This window comes from Diadema antillarum, unplaced genomic scaffold (assembly GCF_040938485.1).
Source record: "Diadema antillarum isolate AM-2024a unplaced genomic scaffold, OU_Dant_1.0 seq00000589_RagTag, whole genome shotgun sequence".
Taxonomy (NCBI): domain Eukaryota; kingdom Metazoa; phylum Echinodermata; class Echinoidea; order Diadematoida; family Diadematidae; genus Diadema; species Diadema antillarum.
In genome coordinates, this window is record NW_027271521.1 from 1,002,475 (window position 1) to 1,019,601 (window position 17,127).

The 17,127-nt window shown below is 38.7% G+C and overlaps 1 protein-coding gene across 1 annotated transcript in view; it reads right to left on the bottom strand.

The window, feature by feature from the left end:
* The window catches only part of LOC139735648 (DENN domain-containing protein 3-like), a 62,373-nt gene that overhangs the window by 13,262 nt on the left and 31,984 nt on the right, over positions 1-17,127 (bottom strand). The window contains exons 9-17 of the mRNA XM_071646400.1: positions 15,437-15,595; positions 14,515-14,742; positions 12,178-12,323; positions 5,665-5,714; positions 5,053-5,189; positions 3,904-4,079; positions 3,027-3,125; positions 2,318-2,498; positions 1,198-1,328 (exon numbers count right to left, since the gene is read on the bottom strand). Of these exons, the coding sequence (XP_071502501.1) occupies positions 1,198-1,328; positions 2,318-2,498; positions 3,027-3,125; positions 3,904-4,079; positions 5,053-5,189; positions 5,665-5,714; positions 12,178-12,323; positions 14,515-14,742; positions 15,437-15,595 (1,307 nt within the window). The remainder of the gene's footprint in view (positions 1-1,197; positions 1,329-2,317; positions 2,499-3,026; positions 3,126-3,903; positions 4,080-5,052; positions 5,190-5,664; positions 5,715-12,177; positions 12,324-14,514; positions 14,743-15,436; positions 15,596-17,127) is intronic.

Sequence of the window (17,127 nt, forward strand, 5' to 3'; positions counted from 1 at the left end):
AAAAAAATGAATGAATAAATGAATGAATGAATACATGTAGACCTGAGTGAAAATTACTGATGGAATGGCTATAATTACAGAAAGAATATTCGATAAAACATCTACTGGTAATTTTCAAATGACATTGGACACATATACATGTATAATCATTTATAAAATAAATCTAACATATTGGATTCACAGTGCGCCTCAACTACAAATCTTCCTGACAAAAAAGCCTAAGGCACCATTTGGTGCTGAGGCATTTTTTGCGGCACATTAATTTTCATGTATTTCGTGCTACTTTTGGCTAACTCGAATTCTAAAACCGGCAAAAATATCTCCTTAATTTTATGTGCACGTTTTGAATGGGTTGACAATTGCACAGTGTGAATTCAAGAACCTACAAATTAATGTTCTTGAGCCGCCCGGCACAAAAATTTATCGCGCAAAAAAATCAACGTTTACAGTGTTAGTCCACTGCATTCTCAGAACTCATATAGCGATGCCACTCATCAAAACAACAAGACACCTGCAGGGGGTATTTTTCTTTCAATCAGTGTACTTCACCTCCATTGCACTCCACATGAGGAGTACACTTCAATGTATTTCACACATCTTGAGATTCTTCAGAATTGCTGCAGACCCCTTGGACAACAACCCATTGGTCAATTTCCAGCCACCAGTTTTCAAGAAGATGAAAATGTTTAAAAAAATGAAATAAAATAAAATAAAATATGTGATTTGGAGTATTTTGACACCATCCAAGGGCCCCCTATGGGGCACCATCAACATTCATACTAACTGTGATTCCCTCTCCCCACTGATTATTCCTGCCCAGTTTGGTCACATTCCAGCCACTTGTTTTAAAGAAGACGAAAATGTCAAAATTATGAGAACTAGCGAGTTTTGCATCTTTGGGCCCCGTTCTAGGGGCCCCCAGGGGTATCACTACCAGTTGTACAAACTATGATCTCCACCTCCATTGATGAATTCTGCCATGTTTGGTTGAGATCAAGGTCCTGTTTCATAAAACTTGTTATCAGTAACAACTGCCACATTTCTATGAAAAATTTGCTCTCAGCCAATCAGGATTTCAGTAGCTTATAACAACTATCGTAAGTTGTTATTGATAACAAGTTTTATGAAACAGGGCCCCGGTGAGCTAAAAACAAAACAAAACAAAACATAAAAGAGAAAGGTAACATCCAATCTTACTCGTGCTGTAGATGCGAAGCGCCTGACAGCTGAGGAGGATGTTGAAGTATTCAAACTTTTCTAACTTCTCGATGTCCCGACACCGTACGACCTCCCTGTACATGTTACTCCCCTCTGCCATGTAGAACAGCCTGGGATAGGAACACATCAAAAATCAAATCAATCAGCCACTTTCACATCAATGTGCATGCTCCTGAAATACACTAAAAGTGGAAATTTTCACTTTGGTAATTTTTTTTTACGCTTGGTGGGTAAGATAAACTTCATATGTTTTTGATTTTGCAGATTCTAAACATATAACAAGGAAAAAAATACATATAATAAGCAAAAAAAAAATTACGTGCATTTATTTTCATGATAGTTTCTTGTCGGGCGAAATGCACGAAAATGTCCACTCCTTACATACAGTACCTCTGAAATTTCTCATCAGAGTCAAATCATATTCTTGAAGACAAATTACACCGCAGAAGAATTTTTCTGTGTGTGACTGGTAAAGATAATTTCTTCCTGTTCACAAATTGTGCACACAACAGAAATCATCATGTTACTCAAGCGTGAAAACAAAACTAACAAAAACCTTTTAGAGAAGATTGTTATTGCTGAAAACAATAAAGATATGTATATGTGGGACTGACAAAACAGTTTGAGTTACACAAAGAAAGTCCCCTGAGCCTTCACTCCTATCAGACAAGAAGAAAGTACGAGAAAAAGATGTGACCTAAAAAAAGAAAAAGAAAAAGAGCATTACCGTATTCGCTGGCGATAAGGCCACACTATTTTTAACAAAAATAAAGCAGTACAGTCAGGGTGAGGCCTATACCCCAGCACAAGCAACTACTGTATTGTTTTTCCAACTCAGAGAATCACCTGCCTAACCGACACACATAATCATGTATGGGACCATGCAATGTGCCGATTGGTATTGTTATTGCTAGGAAACATGTGGAAACACATAGAAATAAAAAAGTTAGATTATAAAAATGAACGAAGAAAAGTAAATGAAGATTTGATCTGAACAAAATCCTTCTGAGTTTTTTTTCTGTTTTTCATCACCACAGTCGGGATGCGGCTTATCCGGCGTTGCGGCCCTATCGCCGGCGAATACGGTATCCCTCCTCACCTCTTCTCCGTGAGAACAAGCCTGCCCATCCCGTCATCCGTGCGAATCAGGGCAGACACCTTCAGCACACTCTCTGTGCTGTCCAGGTATTCCTTGTAGATGTTGAGTGGGATGGATTTTGTCTCGTCTATGCCTTCCTTCCAGGACTCGTAGAAATAGAGGAACGTCTCAGCATCCAGGTCTGAGAAGGGGAAGGAAGGGAAAAGGTTAAAAGTCAAGTTACTCCACAGCGAGTACCTTAACTGCTATCTCTCGTCAAACAACTGAGATGATATCTACATTGTAAATCACAGTGAGAAAATATGGCTTGTTTGAGTTTGGTAACAATGATCATGTTATTGACTCCACATTAACTTGACTGAATGGGACTGGACCATATCTTGGCATTTTAACTGCGAAGGACCACAGAGTTAAGGACAATGATTCAAGAAGTGAGAAGTGAGACAACAACTAGGATACCTCCATTAGACAAAATGGCATCAATAACAATATGACACGACTAAAATGGGAAATTACTAATTTCTTCTAAGTGAGCTCCAGGTAAAAATAACATAATATTGGAAAAATCAAAGCACTGACAAAAGAAATTACCAAATGTAGATTTGGATTTACAAGACGAAATTGTGCTCTGAGCAGGTACCAACAAAAGACAGAGTATTTTGTTTGAAAAGATGAAGATAATGTCATGGCAAACTTGGAGAAAACTCACAACTTGAGCCGGCCGAGAGGGCACTGAAGAGGCGATCGATTACGTCCAAATCTATGGCGATCTCCAAGTACTGCATCCAGTGAATGAATTCTCGCTGACCTGCATGATGGGTGTAAAGAAAATGGGAGGTGAGAAAAGAATTTCAGCAGGAATGGTAACAGTTTGAGTAAAATAATTGTATACACTCGCTTAAAATGAAGACTACATTGTGCTGATGACTATCATCAACCTTGAAGTCTGCATTCTGAGAGCAGTTTAACTCCCAACAAGTACACTCCAGGGGGTCATTTCATGAAGCGTTTTGTCCGACAAATTTTGAGAAAATGGCTCTCGGCCAATCAGATGCAAGGATTTCATCATGTCATCATCATCACTGCCATCGTCAGTACCATCATCACTGTCATCAACTTCATCGTAGTAATGGCTACCATCATCCTCTTCATCATCACCACCACCATCCTCTTCATCATCACCACCATCATTATCATTAGCATCCCTGTCATCACCAACATCCTAATCACTGTCATTGCCACCAGGCCAATAACTAGCACAACCCTTTTTCATCATCATCATCATCATCATCACCTTTATCACTATCATCATCATCATCTTCATTACCATCCTCATCATCGCCATCACCATAATTATCACCACTGTCACCATCACCATCATCATCATCATCACTATCATCATCATCATCTTCATTACCATCATCATCATCATCATCATCATCTTCATTCCCTTCATCATCATCACCATCACCATCATCATCACTGCCATCATTACCGTCATCATCATCCTCAATCATCATCACTACTGACATCATCATCTCCCTCAGCACCACCAAGAACAGCGGCAGTGCATTCCCACCACTCACCCAGCTCTCCGATACCAGCGAGGTCCTCTGGCTGAACGCTCGGCATGCTGGTGAACTGTGGAGTCAGCCGCCTCTGGCTGATCTTCCTCAGCATCTCGCCTCTCTTGAAGAAGTCCTTCTTCTGTAGCAGCTCCTTCTCCTCCGGACTCATGTTGTCCATCAACTGAGTGATGGTCCTGAGTGAGAGAATTATCATCAAAAGGAGGAAGGAAAGTAAGAGCTCCTGCTCATCCCTTGAGATAAACATTAAGTATGATGGCAAGCACAAAGTCTAGGTACTAGACTACTGATCACAAAACCAAATGAATGGTAAATATTATCTATAAATTACAGAATAAACACTTATAGATCATTATGAATACAGGAAATATTTAATGTAAGAGGTACAATTACATGATGAAATTGAGTATCAAATTTCTATAAACTTCACATACATCATTAAATGTTGTTTGAATGCACTTTAATAGCATCATACTGAACAAGTTGGAAAGCATGTGAGTGTCTGCGATGTGACTGCACTTTTCTTTTACAGTATTGAACTTCAGTCCCCACAGGTAATGGCAGATCCAAAGTCAGATGTGTAATTAGTTTAGTATGAATTTTTTAGCATACCTCTCAAAATGCAAAGAAAGGGAAATCAACCAGAAATGTATACAACATAAATGAAAATTGAGCAAAGAAAAAGGGGATTTCACTTTGCCGTTTTTTTCAATCCATTATGTCATTTTTTTCATTCAGATCACTCAAAGTTGAAGAACTCCATTATTCATCTCATAATCATTGCGCGGAGTGATTTTTGTTTTTCAAAGCAGCAGGTCTCCATCAGACATTCTGTTAATACTATATGGCATGGATCATCTATATTATTGGTTCCGTGACATTTGCTCCTGCAATAATTGCTCCCATGAAATCTAAGCACGCTAAACCAATCATAAATTTTACCCACAAACATAACCCTAACACTAATCCTAATCCTCACATCAAATTAAACCTAAAACCCTATCACAACCCTAACCCTAAGTCTTTGGAGAATATTAGACTGGAGCAATTGTCACAGGAGAAAATGTCTTTTCACCATATTTTCTTAAGCTACAGAATTCCATTATCCATCCTGCCATCATCGTATAGCAAGGACAGGCGTCTACTCACTCTGAGGGAAGGATGGAGAGGTCTGTGGTGTGGAGGCTGTGGAAGTCGTCCAGGGCTTTGAGGGGGCTGCCGCACGCCACGTGGAACATTCCTCTCAGGTAGAGGTAGGAGGCCTTCAGAGGGGGGTGCTTGCAGCTCTGTGGGAAGCAGGAGAGCAAATTAAAGCTTGACATCGGTAACGATGAACATCGCTGTCATCATCTTCATTATTTTCACTGTCATCTCCATCATCCCTTTTCTCCCTTCTCCTTGTCACAGTCATCATTTTCATCATCATCACTGCTACCATCCGTCATCATCATAATCATCACTGCTACCATCACTAGCATCAATTTATCAATCACCATTATCTTCTTCTTCTTCTTCTTCTTCTCCTTCTCCTTTACATGTATAGTTTAATCTGCAAATTTTGCAAGAGCCAACTGGAGATTTTTGTAAATTGAAAATGCATGCTAAAGTTCTTGTCACGCTATATGAATTGAATGCCAATGGCAATTTGTGAAAATTTCATACCACAGAAAAAAGGCAGTCAGCTTCAACTGCCAAAGACTTGATGCCGCGAAAATGTCTTACTTTACAGTACGTCATGAAGTGGCGGGTACGTCTACTTACCTCAATGGAGTTGTCCAGCTGCTCAATGCATTTGGTGAAGAAGTGATGAGCTACAGGTGGGGAAAGAGAGCGAGGGGATTATTGAGAGGATGCCGCTAGAGGTGGCTAATTATGGCTGAACTGGTGGTGAGACTGGTATCACGTTCTAATTTTGTGAAGTCTTCAGACTTTCTAAACAAATTTCTCAATTTTCTTCCTAAAATCTTTTCTCCTTCATCCCTTTTCTTCCTCTTCTTTTCTTCTTCCTTTTTCTTCTGCTTCTTCTTTTTTTCATGCTTCTTCTTCTTCTCCTATTTCTCCACCTCCTCTTATTCATCTTTTTTTCTTCATTATTTTGTTTTAGATGTTGCTTGTTTCAATTAGTCTTGGCAAGATTCAGATCATTGGCCTTAGCCTATGTCATGAATGCTTCCCTGTTCATTTTATCTGTTATACGTCAACCGTACCATTTCCATGCGAATGTACACCATTTTGTACATAGTTATCTAAACTGTTATAACTATAGTGATTTTTGTTTTGCTAATTAATTAGTAATAATCATGATGATGTTAGCATTTTTAGCAAAATGACAACAAATTTGGCACACACGTTCAACCAGATTATAAACCCAGGATAAAAGAGGAAGGTGATTCGTGATAGTTTTTTGAGAGCTGTGATAATTTGCTGCACCTTCATTTTTGAGCATCACAAAAAAAAAAAAAAAATGAAACATGGTTAGCATATGACCATATCCAAATAAATCAAAATGTTATAGGTACTTTTCCAACACTTCAAACACATTCATATTTCAACTGTAGACTGTACAAATTGGTAAAGAATGGCATATCCCAATGGTAAAGAATGACTATGTGCAATTGTGCCTCACAGTTTACCAACTTTTTTTTCAATCCTTTAGCAACCAGAAGTCTTCGTGCAAATTCAACCCCTATTTACTGAAGAAAGTCAATTGGTAGATTGTTTTTTGAGGTGGCCAAAGGCGAAAGGGTTGCAGATGGCAGGATATTCAACAAATGAAAGAGTTTAAGGTGCAATTAAATTACTTTTTTTTATTTTCCTTGAAAGAAAATCCTTTTCTGCAAGCTTTAGATACATATAGAATGGCTTGCAAACTATGGCTATTTCCATGGGGGATTATTACTAATATTATTGTTTATTTATTCATTCATTTATTCATTCACTTATCTATTTAGTTATCTATTCATTCATTCACTCATTCATTCATTCATTCATGCATTCATGCATTCATTTCCTTATTTACTTATTTATTCGTTCATTCATTCATTTTCTTTTTATTATCATTTTTTTTTTTGCAGATGCCAGTCCTAGGAAGACAGCCAAACTTTTGGGGAGATAGTCAAACCAAAATTATTTCAACTCAATTGCTCAAAAAGACATAGTCCTATCCCCAAATCCCCTCCCCACCCGGAAAATGATAAAATCATTGATAGAGCAAATACAACTATGAAATCTAATGCAGTGATATTTAAGAGCTACACATGTACATGTAAGAGTTGGGATGACTTGAGCATACAATTCTGAAAACATAGGACATATGTATGAACAAGATACGATAAATAAATTGCTTATGTTCAAGAAAACAACTGGAGCAACTTGAACCTGAAAATAGTTTTGCCTTCAACGCATTTCAATTATTATATCAACCCCTTCTGAGGCAAAGCAAATTTACTGCACCACTTCAAGATGCCTGATACGGCCAATCCTATGAAATGTGAATGAGGCACACACACTGCACAATGGGCCCCGATTCATACCAGAAATTTAGTCCACACAGTAGACATTGACACAACTGATCATTGCTCACGGCTACAGCATGAACATGGGACGCTGGCACCCACAAGTTAGCATGAACTTTGCGCTCTGAACAGTGAACTAGCTACTGCATGCACAATTACAAGAAACTCTGGTACAACTGGGCTAATGAAAAGGGTGAAAGAAGGCAATATGACATCTAGCAGTTAATTGAAATGCACATGTATACACACATACACATACACTCACACACATATAAACACACATACACATACACTCACACACATATAAACACACAGACACACACACACATTAAACACTACTATGTGGTGGGAAAAACACAAATGTATGGGACCATGAATTACTTGGAATCTCAAAGAAGAAATGTATTGGCACTTTTCCAGCATGATAGATAAACTGATACGATGACTTCTTGTTTGTTTGTTCTTTTGCTTGCAATGACATAAAGAGCTGTGACGGATGACTTTTGCAGTGAGGGTTCATTCTTAAACATCCCAACTTTTCAGACTTTGAAAACAAGTTTTAAGAACAAAATATATGCCAAAGAGTTTTTTTTCTTCTTTTTTTTACTGTTATTCCTGTTGATAAGATGTAATCGATCCATATCACTACGAACACAGATCAAGCACACGATCCCATTCATCCTGAGAGAAAGAGTGAGGACAGGACACCTCTGTAATTATACTCTCTTTGCAAGAAACCAGTTCCCTTTGTTCATGAAAACAGACCATTTCTGCAGATATTATGTCCACTGGTAACAATTCCATGGTAGCACATTTCTCAGATTCTAATGAATGCTCTATTGATGAAAGCTTGCATTGGAAAAAAAAAAAACCCTCACCAATTTGTAACATGATCTATGTAAAAATGCTGAAAATTTGATAGTGGATTATATTGCATAATGTTTGCCGCATTTGTGATGATCATTATTTCTGCATGGACTGATGAACATGTTGCAGCTGTTGCTTGAAAGGTTTTTTCAGAAAGTTGGCTAGATTGACACACCTTTTCTACCATCTGGGAACTCAAGGTAAAAAGGGGTGAAGGTCTTATCCTTAACACCTGTGGTAGTAGGCAAAAAGTATCATTAGCAGCATTAACACCAAACTATACAATCATACAACATCCTTTCATTTCAATGAATTTGCTCATATTTCATGGGAGAGAATGTAAAATATGGAATGATATTGACCTACATAAAATATGGAATGATATTGACCTATCCAATACAAATGATGCACAGGTGCGAGACTGTGCATCAGTGGAGACACAGGGTACTCACGGGTTTTCTAATACAATGGTGTAACCATGGACCTACTACACATGGACATTCATCGCTCGTTAATTAATTCGTGCACCTGTTTCTGTCAAAAGCGTCACAAAAACATTTTGAACATGCTTTCCTGCTTTGATCCAGTGTTGTCCACTGACAGCCAGCCTGGATAGAAACAAGACGGCGCTTTGAGAAATCTAAAAACTATGTGTGCAGAAGATAATAACTCTCTTAAATCAACAAAAATGCATGTGCAGTTGTAGTGCATATTGCGAAATCATCGCTAAAGCAATTTCATTTGCGAAATGCAAGTACTTTACAAGAAAAAGCAAGTAATTAAGCAGGTTGACTGTGATTTGTAATCTATTTTTCCCCATTTGTCGCACATTGTTTCAGAGTAAACATGGGCAGTGACAGTAGACGACATGCTTGTCTTGCCATTCAGGGATGTGGCATGCATGGCCGCAAGTGACCGCTTCAGTAATTACAAATTTTGTGACGCAAAATTTGTCCTTGTTTCAGGTTTGCTGCTCCCCATCATTGGTGTTTATTCGAAGGCAGTTGAGTCTGGAAAGGCACCTCAGCCAAATAGGACCGAAATGAGGGAAACCAGGTTCTTTTGTCAGTGATGATGCACGATTACACAATCGTCATTGTCCAAACGTCTGAATGTACTCATTAAGATGCACATAATCAGGTGGCGGTGGTGAACATTTGATCAAAGAAAGACCTCCGTTCATGGTCCATATGTGTAGTAGGTCCATGGTGTGACATGCACGAGGCACACAATGTTGCACAACATTGTGAACACCCAAGAGTTTGCTGCATTTCAGCTATTTCAGCTAACAGCATTCTATCTTAAACCTGTGCATTATTTGTTTTATAAAATGTGTTTACAAACTAGGATATTAGCTGGCACAACTTTGTATTTCATTACAATGGAGCTGCTCTTCAATCAGCCATGCGGACGACCCTACAAACAAAAGCAATTGTTTAGGTTCATGCCACGCTCACAACTAGGCCGAACTAGTTGCGCGCTTACACAGAGCAATCAGTAATCTGCCAGGAGATAACACGCAGTGCAATAATGCTTCTTTGCTGCACAATTTTTTTTTTTCCTCCCGTGGATTACCAAAAAAAGAATATAGAGAACATGCGTGACTCATTTCAGAGCTTCTGATTGCCTCCATTCTTAAACCTATTTCCTAAAACCTAACAATGAATGCGTTTTTGACAAATTATCAACATGTGGCTGGCTAGAGGTGTAAATGCTGAATTATGGATTTCAATGATTGAGGCATTTGAACAGCTTTGCTCACAGAAGGCTGAAATTAACCAGGTGCCAGAATATACAGCTTTGATTTAGAAATTGTCTGCAATAAGTAACTGCATGGAAGAAATATGCATATATGAATTTTCAATGAACTAATAGGAAGTCATCTCTTCTTATTATTTTATTGATACAATCAGCTGTGCATCCATTTTTTGGACACTATCACACGAGTAAACTGTCTCATCATGGTCAAGGAAGATGACGTTCCCAGCTGGGTCTACGGAAGGTCAAAACACTGCTAAAAGATGAAGTGTGCAGTCGGTTCACAGGTGCCGTATAGACAGTCATGAATATTCAATAGTAATATGGACAGCGCCCTCGTAGGCAGTCACAGCAGTAAAGAGGAGAGATTTTCTTTTTTGAAGTGAGTGCTGATATGGAGGCAATTCTTCAGGTTTTACGATGACCACTAAAAAAAAAATGGCCTCATCAAAAAAACTAGAAAACATTTTGGGTATTCTGTCAAATCCTTGCAATAAAGATTTTGGGCATGGTCCACCATGCCATATCAGGAAATATAGATTACTATTTGGAGAAATGGTACATCCTTTTGGAAAAGCAGAGCAGACAGATATGACGTGGGTATCATATGAATATATGGAAAAACTTATATATCGTAAATGATAGTTTGAGTTATTTGAGAAATGATGAAAATGCTCCCTCTACTATCATACGTGATGTTTATAAAATCACCATGTAGTGCAGAATGTTGGAGCAAATGAATTCAGAATTTTTATTTCCTTTCTTTTTCTTATCCAGGGGATATCACAGACAAATCTTGACAGCTAATATGAGGGAAGAGAAGGCAAAGAGAAGATGAGTTTTTGCGCGCAGAAGATTTTTCAAGATTCCAACCGACCTTGCTCGGCGTCAGGATATTCAACGGACAGCTCTTCTCTGACCTTATCATTGCCTGCAGGTGATCAAACAGACTAATGAATTAACCCGTTGAAGACGAGTCCCGAGAATACTTGGGCTGGGGTCTATGGGAAATGCGTGTTGTAGCACAATCAGTCCATCCTCAATGGGTTAAAAACAAAGAGCTGGGGACTCCAACCAGAAGCATCTCTCAAACAGTAGATTCTCCCGCCTGGACCCCCTGGTAGACTGGAGACTCTAAACGTCCCTTGCAGCCAGGCGGGGTCCAGGGCCAGGTCCAGCGCCTGCTCATATTTCATAAGAGGTTTCTCATAATATCACACAAAAAGAAGTTGGAAACCTGAAGCCCCATCTCAACCAAAACTATACCATCTCTTTAAAGTTGTGCATAAGAAATACAAATGTACATCTTACAACTGTATGTGAAATACAGATTGAGTGGAAGAGCTCAAACTCAAGCAAGAGAGAAATGGAAATGGCCTTAAAGTGGGAAATCTCTCTCCAAAAGAGGAAAAGTTGGAGTTTCTAAAAGAGCTATTGCCATCTTTAGCCACATATATTCTGAGAGGTACATTAACAATTTTTTAATTCCGTGCATCTATGCCTGCCAGGAATCCCCCTCCACCATCCACAAATTCAGTAAGGTTACATAATACAGTCCATAAATCATATACTGGCATATCACTCTTATATCCTGAGTTATGATGCCCTGATCACTTAAAATAATATGGGTATGTGCTTGCCCTTCTTTTAGAATAGATGGGTGATTTCATGTAGATGTATTAGTATCTAACCACCTTGGGGCACCTGAGAAATCCCTGCTTGTGACTGCCTGACATGTTGATGGTCACTTTAAATGCAAAATCTTCTCTTATGAAATCAACTTCTCTGTCATGCCAACAATGTGAAAATCAGGTGATGGGAAATGGGTGAGTTCATAGCACCTCACACCACTTTTTCCTTTGTCTCTCCTCCCCCCCCCCCCAAAAAAAAAAAATACAATAGCCTATTTTATCTGTCATTCTGGGCAAATACAAATTGTTAAAACAGAAAAATCTTGATTAGCACTAAACTGAAGTAATATCCAACCTAGATCTAATTTAGAGCAGTCTTTAGTCTTGGTACATAGACGAAGAAATCTCTATCAAAAGAATACATGGTGATGAACATGGAGAAGAGGTATTAAAACAGATAGTGACTGATATGTCTTCCTGGCTCTCACAAGACTATATCTTACCCGATGTGTAGGGCATGTGGAATGGGGGCAGCATGAACTGGGCGTAGTCTGCCGAACTCTGACCCGCCTCGCTGAGGCTACGGGCTGCGGACACTCTACGGCGCCTGGGATCCGGGCACACCTGTCCAGCGCTGGGCTTACGGAGTCTGCAACACAGAAACAAGCATTTGTAGGTTTCTTCTTCACTTGTTCAGGCTGACTTCCATAAATAAGATTAGACGGGCAGACAGAAATAATCATATAACTTTCATAAAAATTAGATTTCAAATATAAAAGTGATCAACTTTTCATTTTTCACATTTAAAGACTAAAGACCTGGGGGGCGTTTCATCATCAAGTTCGTCGGAGGTTTTCACCGACAAATTTGCTATCAGCCAATCAGACGCAAGGATTTCAGTAGCTTTTAACAGTTGTCAGTGTAAATCACTGACAAAAAGTTTCATGAAACAGTCCCCTGGTAGCATGAGGATACCATGGAGTGTGAAGGTTGGCCCAGCTCGGATATTCAAGAATCCCCATAACGTATTGTGTACAGCTGTTTCACTGATCTCTATGCACGTACACACACGGCTGGAAAATGTATGCTGGAGTCCAGCATTGCTGGAGTCCAGCATTACAAATCCTCCAACAGTTCTAAACATTTTGATTTCTGATACATTTTTTTGATGAGTGTACGCTTCAATGTACATATTCACTGACAGATGCTATTTGTGGTAGACGAATGTATCCCAGTGGGCAGCAAATGAAGATTGATTCTTCAAGCCATCCATGTTTCCCAATGCTACTGCATCTTTAAAGGGAAGGTAAACCCAAAGAGCAATGTGGATTGAGTGAAAGCAGCAACAACAGTAGAACACATCAGTGAAAGTTTGAGGAAAATCGGACAATCGATGCAAAAGTTATGAATTTTTAAAGATTTGGTGTTGGAACCGCTGGATGAGGAGACTACTAGAGGATATGACGTATGAGTGGACAACAATACAAAGAAAATATAAAGGAAATTCAACAAAAAATCACTTTTCTAGAATTATGAAAGAGCAATGGACCAACCGCTTTCAGAAAGCAGGGGGAATAATTGCTACCCTTAACATATGTCAATATCAAGTTGATGGAATTTGTAATTTTCATGAAAAATGGAATTTTGTAGTATTTTCTTTATATTTTCTTGGTATTGTTGTCCACTCATACGTCATAACCTCTAGTAGTCTCCTCACCCAGCGGTTCCAACACCAAAACTTTAAAAATTCATAACTTTTGCATCGATTGTCCGATTTTCTTCAAACTTTCACTGATGTGTTCTACTAATGTTGCTGCTTTCACTCAATCCACATTGCTCTTGGGGTTTATCTTCCCTTTAACATTCAAATAAATGAAATGCTGGCACCAAGGTAAAGAATGGAGGCCCGGCAGGGATATATTCAAGAATCCTTACAGCAAATTTGATACAGCTTTATCACTGATCTTTATAAAAGTACGTTTGTAAACACACAGCTGAAGAATGTCAACTAGAGTCAACCATTACAAGTATAATGCTTCAAGTGACACAACATTTGCTCCTCCAACAATTGCTCTGGTAATATTTTCTCCAAGGACTTAGGGTTCGGGTAAGGTTAAGGGTTGTGATAGGGTTTTAGGTCTAGTTTGATGTGAGGATTAGCATATGGGTATGGGTTATGTTTGTGGGTAGAAATTATGATTGGCTTTAATAGCAGGTAGATATTCCGTGGGAGTAATTGTCACAGGAGCAAATGTCATGGAACCATGCTTCAATGCACATATTGGTTGACATGCGCCATTTGTGGTTTTCAAATGTACCCAAGCAGGCAGCGGATGAAGATTGATTCAAATGGGCCACCCATGTCTCCCCACGCTACCGGATCTTTAACATTCAAATGAATAAAATGCTGGTATGAGGGTACACCATTGCTACAAAAAAAACCTGATACAGCAAGCTGTTGTCTCTCCCCAGCATCTAACTTTATATCTTACTGAATTTTTCAGAGCCCTGGGGCCTGTTTCATAGAGAGCTATGATTGATCTTATGCTCCATTTACTTAGTGTAACTCAGTGAATCTAGCGTACGATCAATAATCATAAGTCTGTGTCACATAAGATACCTATGCTTGATTTACAGTGTAAGGCACAGGTTTAATATCAGATCAAGAGTAACTTTTTTTGAATGGCATCTATCGTAAGATTACTCTTATGATTAATCCTTATGAAACCATAAACCTGATACTATAAAATTGTGATGTAGCAAAAACTGTTTACATGTGCATATCTGCAGGGAGTCGTCACAAGTCTGTAAACCATATCACTCTGTGCATTCACACTCACCTGCTCTGGTCTACCACCGCAGACACGTTAAGACTTGGCGGGCGAATCCTCTTCTCCATCTGGGTGTAGTAGTCCTTCTTTTGGTCCAGCCGGTCCTCCCGGAAGGGTTTGAAGATCTGCGAGTGGACCACCTCGTCGTAGAACTTCCGCTCCTCGTCCGTCCGGGAGGCGACAAACTCGTCCAGCTTGAACCAGCGCTGGTCCATGCTCATAAACTCAGGCAACTCGCTACCCAGAAAAACAAACAGAACAGAATGGGATGAAGGTATTTTAATGTTGTTACATCTTAGTTTACTGTATGTGCAGGACAAATATAAGTTATTTCCAATGCTCCGCAAAGTCTCAATTGGTGACAATAGTGCATGTAATACAGGTTAGGTAGTAAGGATACAATCAGTTGCTGGATTATTCTGATTTTTTTTTTTTCTGGGGAGGTGGTTAATCATACTCTTCAGTCTATACAATGACTGTTATTGAGGAGGTTTTGTTTTGTTTATCTTTGAAACGTGAATAAAACGTGTCTTTTATTTGATAAGCATGGCTGTTATGAGCATGTGACGTTAAATGAGGGAGTCCTAATATGAAATCTTATTGGATCTATTCTTTCTTTAACTCTCTGTATGTTACATTACTGTATACACCATATATCTCGCGAGTCTAAATTTTCTAAAGTGGTTAAATTTGCGATCTTGGAGTCCTGTACTGAACGAAGAAATGTACATGCGTACGTCACACTCACATCGGGAGAAGAGTCAATATTTCCGCATGTCTTTAATTTCGCGAATAGCACCCAACTCGCGAAATTCGCGAAAATAAAAACCTCGCGAAATATTCGCTGTGTACAGTAATTTCCAGTCCATAGATTCGTGTGTGAAATCTGTACACATTTGACTCATTGGCAGAGAAAGGGTTAATTAATTACCGGAAGATGAGGACGAGCATCTCCAGGAAGGACTCCTGAATCTCCTGCTGAAACTGCCGGTCCATTTTCTGCCGCCGGGCCCGCTCCATCTCCAGGGTGGCGGGCACACTCTTGCCTAGCGTGGCCAGCTCATAGTATTTGGCCCGGGCGTGGTAGAACCTGAGATGGGGTGTACCATAAAAAGACACTTTTTTAAAGTATACTTTGGTTTTATTTTGTTTTGTTTTGTGTCTTTTGCTTTTTGTTTTTGTTTTGTTTTGTTTTGTTTTTGCTTTACTTTATTTTGCTTGATTCTATGTTGTGTATATATTTCATACTTTTATGTGTCATGATCATGTATATATGATTTGTAGTATGTCATATTACCTCGTGATGCACAGACATGGGGAAGAACAGCCATGTTAGCTGTATCATGTGCTGTGCTAAAATAAATAAAATAAATTAAATTAAACAATTAGAGACTAGTCTGAACTGAAGATGGATGACTGCATATATGTCAGTCTCCTTTTGTGGTATAGGTTTCTCTCGAAGAGAAGTGAAGTCTTTGAGTGATTTCTTTTGGATAAAAACAATAAAAACGCATCACAAGTTTCTGAAAATATGGGCAAATTTAGACAAATGAGAGCAAATGGGAAACTATTTCCAGGGTGAGCCTGGTATTTGACTATTATTTCAATATACAATATTGGCAAAGTCACACAAACATGATGGTAAAATAAAAGCCATTTTGAAGTAAATTTAGCATTTGTGGCAGGAACGATGCTGTAATCAGCTAAAGATACCTACATAAAAATTATCTGCATTTGACACATTCATCAGATTCTTCTAGAATTTCTACAAATATGTCTCACTACTCTCATTTCATCTACCTCTTCCTAATGAAGTGTATCTTCCGATTAAATGACTACATTTTAAGAAGGGAAGTTGCCTTTATTCTTATTCTTAATTTTGAAGAGGAACATCTGCCAAATCTCAGGTCTAGCTGACTCTCAAATCTTTATCTTTCATCTAATTTTCTCATGAAATCTTTTGAAGCAAAAATGAGCACATGAATGTATATGTTGTGTGTGGGTATAGGGGGGGGGGGGGATAGGGTCCTCAGCCCATGTACATGTACTAATCTGTTGCACAGATTCATGTTCCAACATGGCCAAGAGAAGAAAAGACTACATGATTATAAACAATGATGTGTTTAAATATTCTAAAATGTTCCAAAAATACACTGTCAGCATATCACATGATTGAAACCTTTGAATAGAGCATGATTGCACACATGATTAAATAGGGCGCTAAGAATAAAAGCTATACTCAACTTAGATCTGGCTCACAATAGAAAAACTCAACTTTGATATTAAGGCCAGCACCTGAGGGGCATAATTCTTGATAGTGATCCAAATGCATGTGTACAAAATTAGGTTAACACAGGCCAATTATATATTTCAATCCAGTTATTTTTGGTCAACAGGAAAAAACCAAATTTCATAATAATGAATGACAGGAAAATGATAATACCATTAATACAGCACCAATAAAACAAGACAACAGCAACACCTAAATAAAGTAGGTCACTCAGAAAGTACTGATATTTTGAGACACTGAGCAACACAAACATGACTGCCACAATCGACTCATCGATAAAGCCTTAAAGGTAAAGTCCATATAGTAACCACTTACTGCACAAATTTTCCGCA